This window comes from Bactrocera latifrons, unplaced genomic scaffold (genome assembly GCF_001853355.1).
Source record: "Bactrocera latifrons isolate USDA-ARS-PBARC rearing strain unplaced genomic scaffold, ASM185335v1 scaffold_1, whole genome shotgun sequence".
Classification (NCBI taxonomy): domain Eukaryota; kingdom Metazoa; phylum Arthropoda; class Insecta; order Diptera; family Tephritidae; genus Bactrocera; species Bactrocera latifrons.
The window spans coordinates 1,613,221-1,626,755 of NW_017534407.1; the positions used below are offsets into that span (position 1 = coordinate 1,613,221).

Sequence of the window (13,535 nt, forward strand, 5' to 3'; positions counted from 1 at the left end):
CAACCGTTATGTGAACAAAACTATAATACTCTCTTTAGCAACATTGTTGCGAGAGTATAAAAATGAAAAATTTTCAATCTGCTTGTGGATAATTTTTATCTGGTCTTTTAAATCTTTTAACATCAAGTCGAGAATATGATATGATGGAAATGGCCGCCACCACAGTCGATTGTCATTTGAGCCCATTTTAGGGAATTTTCCATCACTTTAGCCAGAATACTCCTCACATTCTTGACGGATATTGTCTTTAAGAGCTGCAAGAGTCTGGGGCTTGTTGAGATAAACCCGCAACTTCAAAAAGCCCCACAAAAAGAAGACTGGAGCGGTCAAATCAGGCGATATTGCTGGCCAGTGCAAATCGCCAAAACGGGAGATTAGGCGCCCGGGAAATGAATCCTTCAGAATATCGGTTGTGGCACTCAGTGTAGCGTACCATTGTTTACTTACTACGTGTATTTCGCATGTGTTTACTACACAAATGTCACAACAGAACTGACATTTGAGGTCAATTACAAAATTTATAGCATCTTCCGATCATCTTCTGATTTTTGCGCCACTGTGTATATATAATATAACCATATATCTATGTCGCTTAGTTTTAGGTGATACGTACAACCACCACAGTAGGTGTCTCATATAAAATAAATTAAAAATTTTACACACTCTAAGTATATTATATTTGGATTAGTTACAATGAGTCTTGCTAAAATCATTTAAAAAGATGTCTGCAAAAAATAAAAAATTACAAATAACTGCAAATATCTGTAATATACTTATGCATAAATTCATTCATAATCACTTTACTAGTGCATATATGTCTAGACCCGTAATCCGCAACCATTTTATCATTACTTACAAAACTAATCAAATATTGCTTACAAGTACCTGCCTTAATCATGTTTTGTTCAATATTTTATAGTCTCATGTCTTTTTTCCAAATAACATATGCGACGCTTATTTGAAACTGTGGTGGCGAGCGCACGCATGACTACGCCAAGCGACCACTCCTGTGTTATGGGAAATAATTTGAGATGGATTTATTTTAGTTCACAAAAACACCACAGCGATTGGGAAGTGCTGATAAAATTCTCCAAGAAAGAGTAAAAACAAAAAACAAAAATTAAACTTAGAACAAAGTTTAGATCTACATACATACATCGATGGAGAGTAGTACAATGAAAACGTAAATTTCGTTCAAAACAATTGACTTTTACGAATTAAAGGCAAAACAAAATTAGAAAAAAATGTATCTTAACATACATATACACAAAACAAATTGTCGATGCAAAAATCATGCACATGCCAACAAACATATTTGTGTGTATTTATTGCGGGAATTCGGACCGGAACGCATGCCGTTTAGTTGGAGGGGCGTACGATCAATGCACAATCATTAATCATGATAACAATGATATTGCGACTATTTTGTTTTCGGTAAATACCCACAGGTAATATGTGTGAGTGTGCGATGGCATTTTTAATTTGTAATTTACGATTATAAGTGCCGTCGCTGGCGCTATCGCCCACAGGCTATTCATTCCACCTGGCAGTATATTTTGCAGTTAAAATATTTCGAAAATGGTCCTAAAAGTTTGAATCACTTCAATAGTGATTTTTTATATTTGAGTTGAACTAATATTGTTGCATTATTATTATATTGTATTGAAGTTTATAACACTCAGAAGAAAACATCGGAAACGCTAAGAAATATATGTATGTATGTTTAGCATACATATACGTCCATTCCCGTCTGTCTTTACATAAGCGAAATTTTAGCTTTTGAGATAACTATCTGAAATTGTGGACATTTCCTCTTCTACCAAAGTAGCTTCGGAATCACTGTTATGAGACCACTATAGCATAAAGCAGACCGATCTCAATCAATTGCTTACATAGAAAACTTTTTCATTTTTTCATTTTAGGAGATATCTTCAGGAATTGAAATACTTTATTTTTCAAGCCAACAGTACAATCTCCAGAAAAATTTTTGAAATCGGTCTGCTATTATTTATAGCTGTCATATAAACTGTCGGTCAAAATTCAATCCTTGTACAGAAAACTTTTTTATTTGACAAGTACCTTTTCGATGAAATTGTTGAGATAGGACCATTGCACATTATTCCTCACCAGCCTGATTTTTAAAGACATATGGACGGATGGTTGATAGCTTTTGAATCTCTTCAGGCCACCCTTCGTCTCAAATATGGCAATTTTGCTTCTTTACATACCCATTGAACCAAAAATGGGCATTATCGCTTAATAAAATTTGCCTCGAAAACGTCGGATGTTTTTGAAATTTTTCAAAAGTCCATAGAGAGAAGCGATGTCGCTTTGGAAGGTGGAGAGGCTTCAGTTCTTGCACAGGCTGTATTTTGTACGCTTTCAATTTAAAATCTCGACATAAATCGTTCCATATGGCAGTCCGAGTTGCTGCGAACGGCGCCAAATGAACTCTCTCGTGTCTTCGTGTCTCAGCTACTTCCGCTATATTTTCTTCACTGTCCAATAATGATCCCCAAGACATTTTCCGCTAACGCGTTTTTTGTGTCTTTTTTTGTTTTATTCGTTTCATGTAAATCGACCCGCTCTAATGTAGGCTTACTGAATGATTTTATTTTATTTGCTTAGAATTTTTCTCTTAAAACGATAAAGTGCGAAAATGTTTGGTGTGAAGAGTTTTGAGACGGATCCGCTCATGATAGCTTAATTAACTGCTATATGCGAATTGATATGTCAGAAAATATAATCTATATATTTGATTATAGATTCGTATTTATTTTTGGCTTGATTTTTTAGAAAATAAAATTCGTTAATTAAAATAACATTAACTTTTGAGTGCTGTACAAATATAAATTTTAATTAAATCTAATTATAGATCAATTATCTCCAATAACTGCGTGTTACTCAAATTTTATGCATTTTTACATGCATAAGCTAGCTGTAGTAAATTTAATTACAATGAATAAGTAACGTCTTTAATATAAACAAATAAAATCGTATTTTCTTTAAAAACAAAAGTTAAGCCTATATATAGTATAGCTTAGTCTAACACTTTATTAAGTTTCAAGACGCAATTTCACTCTAAGCTTTTAATCGAAAAAATTTAACAATTTAATTCTCAAATCAGTTTAATTGTGCCAAATATGGCAGAATCGCCACAAAGCCAGCTCTTGGTCAGGTAAAACCGAAAGATTAAAAGTGTGTCTTACACACTTATGACAACGTCATCATGCTGAACTAGTTAATTGGCCTGTAGTTATCGGTTAGGTTACATCAATGAGCTGATTTCTAGTGCCTACAGCCTGTCACAAATTGAGAAGACTAATTCATCAGGATCGTACAAAGTGTGGCAACCGAGATTCTTCAAACTTATGATTAAGTTAGTGATCGGCGCAAAACCGTAGACCTTATCAGCTGATACGTAGATATCCCCGAAAATTGGAGTTTTGCCGTAGAAACGAGTCAGCTGATTGTTCTCTTACAACACAGGGTTGCCAGTATCGATATTTTAGTATTTAAAAAATTAACTTGAATATATTTGAAATAAACAATTCAGAACCACAGTCGAATACTACTATTTATAAATAGGCAGACTATTTTTAATAGCTGGATTGAAGTTCTTTTACTTTTTGAAAAAATATAACTAAGCAGCTAGATATGTGCTCCGCCACACACGCATATCTCTCGAAGGTATGTGTGGAAAGAAGATGCCTTTAGGAGTAGGTGTTTTGCGGCGCAGTCGAAGTGAGAGAAGATTTCGAAATGTTTCACTTTAGAAGCCTCTTGTCCTGTTTCCCGGAGTCTGATAGTAAGCTTCGTCGTAATGCATATCTCGGCTATATTCATAGGCGCTATGTGCAGAATAGCATAAAGTGCCATCGTTGGTGTTATACTTAGAGCTCTATAGTCATAATGACAGCACATATTTAGACCTGATGTGATGGTGTCATAGTTAGTACTAGCAGAGAATTATTGTTTCTTCTTCATCTAGTTCTTTATTAGTTCTTTAACTCCGCGCCAAAATATGCCTTAATGGCAATCTAATCAACAGGTGATAATGGCGGGATATCCGTTTGCCGTCTGATGTATTAATTATTGTTGTAATAATCTTCCTTCTGTCCACAACCGTTTGTTAGCGGAACAAATTTCATATCTGCGTGTGTATATGTGCTAGAACAAAATATTTACAAGGTTTGACAAGCTGCGACAGCGCGACAACCATAAATTTGATAACTTGCGAAAAACTACACATACATACACCACGGGTGTATACATATCAACCACATGAATTTGTGCTTAATCACACCCACACTGATATAGATTCATTAGTTTTATAACTTGAGTATCATAAAGTTTATATCATAAAATATATAAGTATAAGTATGTAAATATATGTATATGATTTATATTTAGGCATGTAAGTATGTATGCGTGTGTATGTAGGAATATTTACACTGCCAGTCAGGCCGTTACCTATGATACGATCGTACCGCCTAGTCGCATGGGTCGGTCCACTTGGCACTTGACAAGCCTGAAGGCAACAGGTATTATTTCGACCACGAAATCAGCAACCGAAGACAGTCTTTATCTTCGTATATTTAGGCAGATAAGCAAGCAGCGCGGGTGTTGCCAAAAACAAGTGTTCAATCAAACTGCCAAGCAGCCAAGCTACACCGAACTTCTCACAGTTATAAAGCAGCGCATTGGCAGAACAACGTGATAACTGTTGTTACTCGATATTATACATATTAAAATTTTGTTTTGTCCGTTTGAAAAGTGTCGTGTTTTTGGTGGATTCGCATCTACCAGTAGTTGACGGATTCGAAGATCGGACGGATTACATAAGGAAAATATGAAGGCATCTGCATGAAAATGTGCTATAAGTGTTTGTGCGCGTATATTTTCCAAATTAATTGAAACTTATGATTTTTCGCAACTTTTTTATAAAAATTTAAATTTTTTTAAATATCATGTTGATATTTTGAAATAAATCTCAAAATAGTTTACTAGTTAATCGTCTTGTTTAATATCAAATACATTTAAAAACAGTCATTTTAAAACTGTTTCATGAAATCCGTTATTTTCACCTGTCATATATTAAATTTGGTGTTTGCTTTCGAAATTAATTTCGGTGCGCATAACTGACTCATCAAAGTTATTAAAGTTGAAGACATTTTCACTGATAGTTTATAATTATTGTAAATATAACTGTTTGCTTATATATTTGTTTATTAGTGTATAAGTGCGTGGAAGCCGAACGGTAAATTATTATCGCTTTTTTACTAGTTATAACTTGTCGTTAAAGTGGCCAATTGGCAAATATACCGCGCTCATCTAACTTTGTTTCGGTTGAGTTTCATATTTTCGAGTTTGCTGTGACCGCTGTGATAACGGTGTAATTTCTGATAAGGTTCACTACAGTGTGACCGCTTTATAAATATGAGCAATGATGATATTTGTAAGTATTCAAATGCCAGATATTATTATTTTTATTTTTTTAATGGACAGTTATTCTATTGTACTTATTAAGTGTACTTATAGGTATTAGACATTAAGGTGATCCTAATTATTTAATTACTATGTTTTTTAATTATATTTACCTACTTCAAAACTTATTAAAATGGTAAGCAAATATTAAATAAATATATTTTAAATCAATTTAATTTTAAATATATAAACTAAAAACAAAACAAATAAGGAAGGGCTCAGTTTGGGTGTCACCGAACATTTTATACTCTCGCATGACAAGATCATAAAGATATCTAAATTTGTACTCAAGTTACAGCTTGTACGGACGGATAGACAGACATCCGGATTTCAACTCTACTCATCACCCTGATCACTTTGGTATATATAACCCTAAACCCAAGTAAAATAATGCGTAAGGATAAAAGTATATAACGTGAATTTTTAATGTTGTCGCCTTCAAAATATTCCCCATTTGATATTATGCACTTATGCCAACTTCCTCTAATCATGGAAACACTTCTTAAACTCAAATTTTTGGGTAGCCTTTGGTTCCCACTTTTTGAAAATAGGAAAAATTCACATTGAAGATATTCTTTTTAATCAACAAATTCTTTTATCCAAACGAAAATCGGAAAGACCATAAAAACACGTCTAACCATTGCGGCTACCATAGTCAAAGCTGAAAATTGCATACTAAAAAATTTTGACAATAGGACTCTCCAAACCCGAGAAATTTTAATTTTGAATTTCCTCCTATTTTTGTGCCTCGTATTTTGATTGTGAGTACTCAAAGCATTAAGAACTCAGATATGAGTTTCAAATATTTAAATTTTGTTGTATTTTTTCTTTATTATAAAAATTGCGCCAACAATTTGAAAACTTCTTGTTGAAAAATATATAAATTATTGTATTAACTACGATGTACATAATTAATAAATGTGAGCTTGCCTAATTTATGTACATATTTGTTAAATATATCTAATATATGTGAATAAGTCTATAACCTTATGTGCAAACATGAATAAAATTATTAAATTTTAATAAAAATGGCATTTTTTGGCTATCATTTTTATTTTTAAAAACTTATTTAGTGCAAAAAAACTAAACATAACGGGTCTTGTATAAAAAAAAATTTTTTGTTCCAATTTTAATTCAAGTTCTCCTATAAGATAAATGACAATTTGGACATAACAACCAAAATTATAAAAAAATTGTGATTTATTTTGACGGGAATCCAATAAAAGTCGCATCACACTTTTCTTGTTTAACTAAATGCCAGCTCATACGTAGGTAACCTCTTATATTTCGAGATTTGGCAACCTTTATATTGCAATCTTGTTATTTACAACTTCATCGTAAAGTTAAGCATTTTTGGTAACATACTCAGAACGTTTTGATATACGAGCGCTATATTTTTTATTTACAGTAGCTTAAAATATTCAACTCAGCCAAAAAAATTAAGCTAAATCGCGAAAACTTTGGCGCGATTATTTATTACAACTTTTAACGTAGATTAGCGTAGCAACAGTGTATCAATGAACTCAGTTTAATTAAGGCAAAGTGTCTATAGATGATATGATGAATTCAATGGAGGTGGTAGAGGTCTCCAAAGAATTTCGTGAAGGTCGTTCAAAATCCGTTGTTGTTCCAGAAGCTGTTCACAACATGATGTTTCAAGATCGACATGAGATCTATCGTGAGATTGAGAAACAATAGGCATTAGTGCGAACAGCATACATTCAATATTGTATGAACATTTCCTTGCAGATTTTTTTCACGTTGGATTGCTCACAATTTATCGATCGCTCGAAATAAAGGTTTACGGTGCTTTAAAATATGCCTATGAGATCGTGACAGCTGATGAAAGTAAACAGCAGTCAACTGTATGGGTGTTTCGGAGCAAAAGATTGCCTGTTTTTGGAAAAACTAAACATGTCGCAAGCAAACAACGTGAACAACGCAGAAATTTTGAATAATACACAACACCGTTCATAAAAAAAAATATAAGAGATCAACGTTTTTCGGCATTTAAAGAGGAGTTTTATGATTTCAGAATGAATGTTCGACAATTGGTTCAAGCGCATGCAAAAATGTATACATATTATATTAATGGAGAATATTTTTAAAAACAATAAAGCGATATTCGCTGATTAATATTTGGTTTCGTTCTTTAATCCCGAAATCTAAAAGGCAACCCTCGTGCTATTGGCACATATTTATAATGATGACAACTATCGCCTAACTTTTAATATTCGCTAATCTGTATTTTCCTCGATATGTGCTTATTAAACTTTTCTCATTATTTGTTACTTATCCAACCATTAAACAAATATGAATATGATAACGGCAGGTGCAGTTTTGGATAAAAAATAATTAGCAGCACGCAACCTATATACAGATAGCTTGTATGAAATGATAATTTTGTTATTTGGCACTGAGACGTTTAGACAAATAACTACATACAATATTCATAACCACATTTATAGCAACGTAGTATTCATATTCACATTATATTCAAACAACAGTGATAAGAAAGCTTTCCCTATTCAAACCAACAACTGCTACAACAAAATACGCAGACGTATGATATTTTCTGAATTCAGTACACATTTACTTACTTAGTACTTGAAATTTGACCACCTCAAGGATAGACGACCAGTATGATCACTTATAAGTGCCGCTAATGCAGCATGGATTCAAATACGACGCCTAATTGCTGCGCATAAGTAAACCATTTTGACGCTAATAAATAAGTGAAAATGAAAATTAAAAAAATTAAACTCGACAGCAACAATATTTAGTAGCTGGTGACAGCAAAAATGTAAGCGGACTCTTAATTAGCTAATGCCGAAAATTTGTAGTCACAGCCGACACTCATTTTTCTTGCTCAACACACTTGCACTTTTCCTAGCATAAGCGAAGGCGTTGAAGCTGGCGTGCGCGCGCCCATGCCAATGTCAAGTGAGTAGGCAATATGAACGCCACTGCGGGAACACTTAATCATTTTGACGTGCCTAATTGAAAATTTTGTAGGCGACAAAGTGTCTGTCTATGTTGTCACGTAATAACATTTAATACAGCCCACATAGGGCTCCATGAAACTTATGTATAAGCTATGCTCCATAATTATATATCTAAGAGAATATTAGTAAAAGTATGAAATTCACTTACACGTTAAAATTACTCGCTTAATTGTGGTACCATTATTAGCATAGCTCCGTTTTCACTTAATTAATCATTTGTTATAAATTTGTAGTCACTTGTTTTTATATGCTTGCTGCTAGTTGACATTTGTTGATTACATTCTGTAGTAATTGTTGTCGTTGTGGGATTATTGTGACTTGCCTGCGTGTTTGCTATTAGATTTCTGCTCAATTTATATAGGCGCGTGATTAATTCTCCACTTGAGCAAGCATAAGATAAAAGTGTAAGCTGATTGTGGTAGATATCGAAATACACGGGTGGCTCAAGTACAGGTAACACAGCGAAGACATGGATTGTTGATGTTATTGTTGTAAAATACGAAGCAAATGAAAACAAAATGCGCTAAGGTAAATCAAAATAATTTTACTAAATTGTTGATGCGATAAGCTCTGCCAACAAGTAGTAGGAGTCAAATCTTATCTGTAGATATTGTGGTTTAAAGATGACGTTGATTTGCGATATGAGCAAGTTCAAATTGTCAATATGGCATACTACAGAAAAAAGATAAAAAAAAGAGCAAGGCTAACATTTTATAACTGGATTAGTGCAGAAGCTTATGAAAATGATAAAATTATAGAAATTCATAGTAGATTAAAACTCAGTCGAAACGGAAGATAAAATAACAAAAATGAAAGGAAAAATAATTTACGGTGGAAGTGGCATATTTGCATTTTTAAGATTTAAAAACAGTTTACTTATATCGATTTATAGCAAAAATACGGGTTCTTTACAAAAAGCCAATGTGGAAAAGCTGTAGATATTGAAAATAACTTGTGATTACATATATCTTCAAAATGTATGCTAATAATTTAAATTTCCAAGTTCTACAGATTTTTATTTTTATTTTAAATTTTTATTTTTATTTTAAATAAAAAAAATTCTGTTGCGAAATTTTAGAGTATGCTTATTTTGAAAGATTGAGGGGAAAACGAACGAAACCTTAGTCTTCAGCCAATAATTCCCACGTTATTCTTATATTTGCACATTTTTTTAAGTAAGGAGGTTTTATGTTGGCTGAAATCTCTACTTTCTGAGTGTATATAAAATAAATTCTCATAAAATGCGAAAAGGACTCCATTAAACGATTTAAAGTTGTTCTCTCCGTATACTACTACAAAGTAATCTTCTTCCTCTTTAATAGTAGAAGAAAGCAGTTATAGCCGAGCTTACAACAGCGCGGCTGTCGTTCTTCCTTTTCGCTGCATAGCTCCAATTTGAGATTCCAAGTACAGCTAGGTCGTTCTCCACATGGTATTTCCAACAAAGTGGAGGTATTCTTCTTTCTCTGCTATTCCAGGCGGTACTGTGTCGAATACTTTCAGAAGTAGAGTGTTTTCTTCCATTCAAACGACATGACCTAGCCAGCGTAACTGCTGTCTAAAGAGTGACTTGTAGTATTTCTTTTTTTTTTCTTAGAGAGAGGACGTTACTTCTCAATTATTAATTCTTAGTGACGTGGGAGCCTAGTCGCGAGTCGCAACGACTGTTTTTTTGATGACAGGAAATATTTCGTCTTGCCTCGTTCACTACCAGAGCCATTTCTTTCGTTTCTTTGTTCAACCTGAAGAAAGTAAAATTAACGGTGCGGTTGTTATGACAAATGATATCGATGTTATCGGCATATGTCATCAGATGTATACTCTTGTAAAAGATTGTACCTTTTCTCTTTAGATCCGCAGCTCGTTTTTTTTTTCTCTACAGAGTCGCCTTGTCTGAAACCTTGTTTGGTATCAAACGGCTTGAAGAGGTCCCTGCCGATTCTGACGAAGCTTTTGATGTTACTCAACGTCAGTATACACAATCGTACTAGTTTTGCGGATATACCAAATACAGACATAACGAAATAAAGGCAGCTCCTTTTCTGCTGTCAAGGCATACTTTCATCCGATCATATTCTACAAATAAGCTGATTAGAATAGCTCGACAGGCAATCCATTTACCGCTGCTTAGTTATTCTTCAGACGGGTGATTGTTATTCGAACTTCTTCATTATCCGGCAAAGGAACGTCTGTTCAAGAAGATCGGTTGAGTAGTTCTTGAGAAATCTTTCCAATCGACTTCAAAAGTTTCACAGTCACAAAAATTACGTTTAAAGACGGAGCACCTAGGCTAAGTGTTCAAGTTCTCAAGGCTGCATCTCTGAAACTATTACTCGGATCAACTTGTAAATTTAGGACAATAAATGTTTTACATAATTTAATAAGACAATAAAAAAATTCGATTTTTTGAAAACCTTAATCCCATGTAATCCCTTAAAATAATTGAGCGCGAAAGGAATCTCATTGAGTACTGTCAGTTGGTCAACGTCCTACTTTCATTTTTCAATTAAAAGTTTTTTTTTTTTGAGAAATTGCATGACTAATCGTAAATTTATATTCTCAAATTTGCACTTATTGGCACGAAAATATATAATTAACTCAACCAAATTGCCAATTGGCAACATAAAGAGTATGCAAAAGTCTGTGGCCTACATAAATTATTGTTATGTCACACATAGTCCGCTCCATAACTACGTGAAGCAAGCTCACGAAATATACCCGCATACTTATAAACTTGTTTTAAGACAACTGCGTACCAAAATAAATTTGCAGCAAACATGCGAATGAACCCACTGAACGACAGAGATTTATGCGTTGCCCAGAAAAGATTGTTGCCACAAATTTATTCGCAAACACGAGCAGCAGCAGCAGCAGCAGCAGCACTGCAAATAAAATACTAACAAGGGAGTGATTTGCATTATTGCAAACGTTCTCAGCATTTATGAAATCACGCATAAAACGTTTGGTTACGTATACGCCCTGACAAACTGCTTACAATGGAACAAAGGACATTAGAGCGTGTCTTTTATGTGCCAGTTTTATGTGATGGCGACACGTGACTTCGGGTGTTTAGTATCAGTACGCAGACAGAACGGTTAGAGTATAGCGCCAGTGTTATCTTGATTTGCTACTGAGTTCAACGCAAGGGTAATTTAAAGGGTTCTGCGAATAAAAAATAAGAAAAATTGAATTTTAATTAAAAAAAAAGTATTTTATTAACATTTTGATTTGTAATTTTAAAATCATTCGTTAAAGTTTTTATTTTTTATGTAATTTTTTTTTTGTGTTTTTTGTACAAAAACTTTAGTACAATTAATTTTGTATTTTTATAAAATGACAAAGAAACTCTTTTGACCTTTTTACGACTCCACACAAACATGTTACCACGACTCGTGTGCCCAAACTTGCCACACGTGTCTTTTACTGGACATTGCCTTATTACTTTGTTGGCTGCCCGTTTTACCGGCCACCAACTTGAGAAAAAAATCCAGTTGGCTGATTTTTATGGACCAACTTTGTTTGCTGGCGCATTTGTGATGTTTGTTGCTTGCATTCATGACTACGCCACCCGATTACTGATACATATATTCATATTTACTTTGCTACACAACTTTGTCCACAGACATTCATTGGCATTGCATTGAACTTGAGCTCGTGCGTTTAGCAAGCAAGCTGGTAAGCGTGGTGTGTGCTTGTGAATTAGCGTGGTAAGCACATGAAATGAATTTTAATGAGCGCATCAATTAATTTTGACTTTGATTTTATTCTCTACAATTGCGTCTGTTCACTTAAGTTTCAGCCATTTAAAGCACATGGCTCATTAGGTTTCTGTTAAGTTTGTCGCTGTTTGAGATTAATACTTTATGCCTGCAATTCGAGTAATTAAGCCAAGCTATGGCGTTGGCCTCTAACGAAATACCCGCAAAATCCGCTAGCTTAGCACAACTTGGTTTTTATGAGTGCTTTTGTAATTTTGCGCATATTAAGTGCCTTGTCGGCCATTGGCTTTATATAATTGAAATGTTTGTTTTAAATGTGTTTTTCTTGGCGTTTAGTGGCAAAACTTGCCAGCGTTTGCTGGTTGTCATGTTGCAACTGTTGCATAAGCGCAGCACTTTTTCCAACGACTTGTTTTCACTTTGGATTCTGTTTTCGTTTGTATACATTTTTATTACTTTTTGTCTCTTCCATTCAACGACCACATGTTGTTAGAGTTGTAAAGCGCCTGCGCACACATATCAACATCCCCAAAATGCAAGTTTTCAAATAGAATTTTAACTCTCTTGTACGCTAAATTCTCTCCAAGCGCCTCCCACTCTCTTTATTGTTTTTCGCTCTCCACATGCTTTCACATTCCTTTGTTTTTGCTGTGTTGGAATTTCACTCTGCCGCTTTTACTCTCTAACAGAAATATGGTATAAATATGTTTGTGACTGTGGATGTGTCAGAGTGGGAAGTGAAACCACAAACTTCGCTGTTGACCATGTTGCTGGTTGCGCTGTTCAAATTTCTGCGGTCGTCGTTTAATTGCGCTGTGGGCATGTAGCTACAACAAGGTCATTGGAAGTTGTTCTCAAATATTTTATATGTGTGTGAGTGAAAATATGAGAATGTAGATAAATGTACATACAATATATTATATATACATATGTGTTAATGTTTGCACATGCAACACTTAATATATATTATATATATAATATGTTATAAGGGGCTTGTTCCTAACAGGGTGATTCGATATGAATTGAAACCAAATATAAATATACAATAAAATAATATATAATTGTTTTATACTCCCGAATAAAGTTGCATAGAGCACAATAGCTTTTTTAGTATTTGAAAAAAATGTTTGGTACATTTCGAATATTTTATTTAGGAAGAAAATCAAGAGATCTTTTATTTTATTTCAAACTTTAACTAGAACTAGAAATGAATGAATTTTGGTGTAAAAAGTTATCAAGAACACAGCACCCTAGAATTAGGAGCTCAGATTGCAAGTCTGAAAAATCATGTATTTCCGTTTTTTTTTTTTTTTTTTTTTTTTTT

General features: G+C 33.8%; 1 protein-coding gene across 4 annotated transcripts in view; it reads left to right on the forward strand.

The window, feature by feature from the left end:
* Window positions 1–13,535, forward strand: part of LOC108965318 (calcium-binding protein E63-1) — a 116,480-nt gene that overhangs the window by 41,458 nt on the left and 61,487 nt on the right. Inside the window, exon 1 of one of the 4 annotated variants that reach the window (XM_018927697.1) lies at window positions 4,994–5,458. The exons of the other annotated variants lie outside the window; for them this stretch is intronic. Within the exon in view, the coding sequence (XP_018783242.1) occupies window positions 5,440–5,458 (19 nt within the window). The 5' untranslated portion in view covers window positions 4,994–5,439. Of the gene's footprint in view, window positions 1–4,993; window positions 5,459–13,535 lie in introns of those variants that run through there. 4 annotated transcript variants of the gene reach the window in all.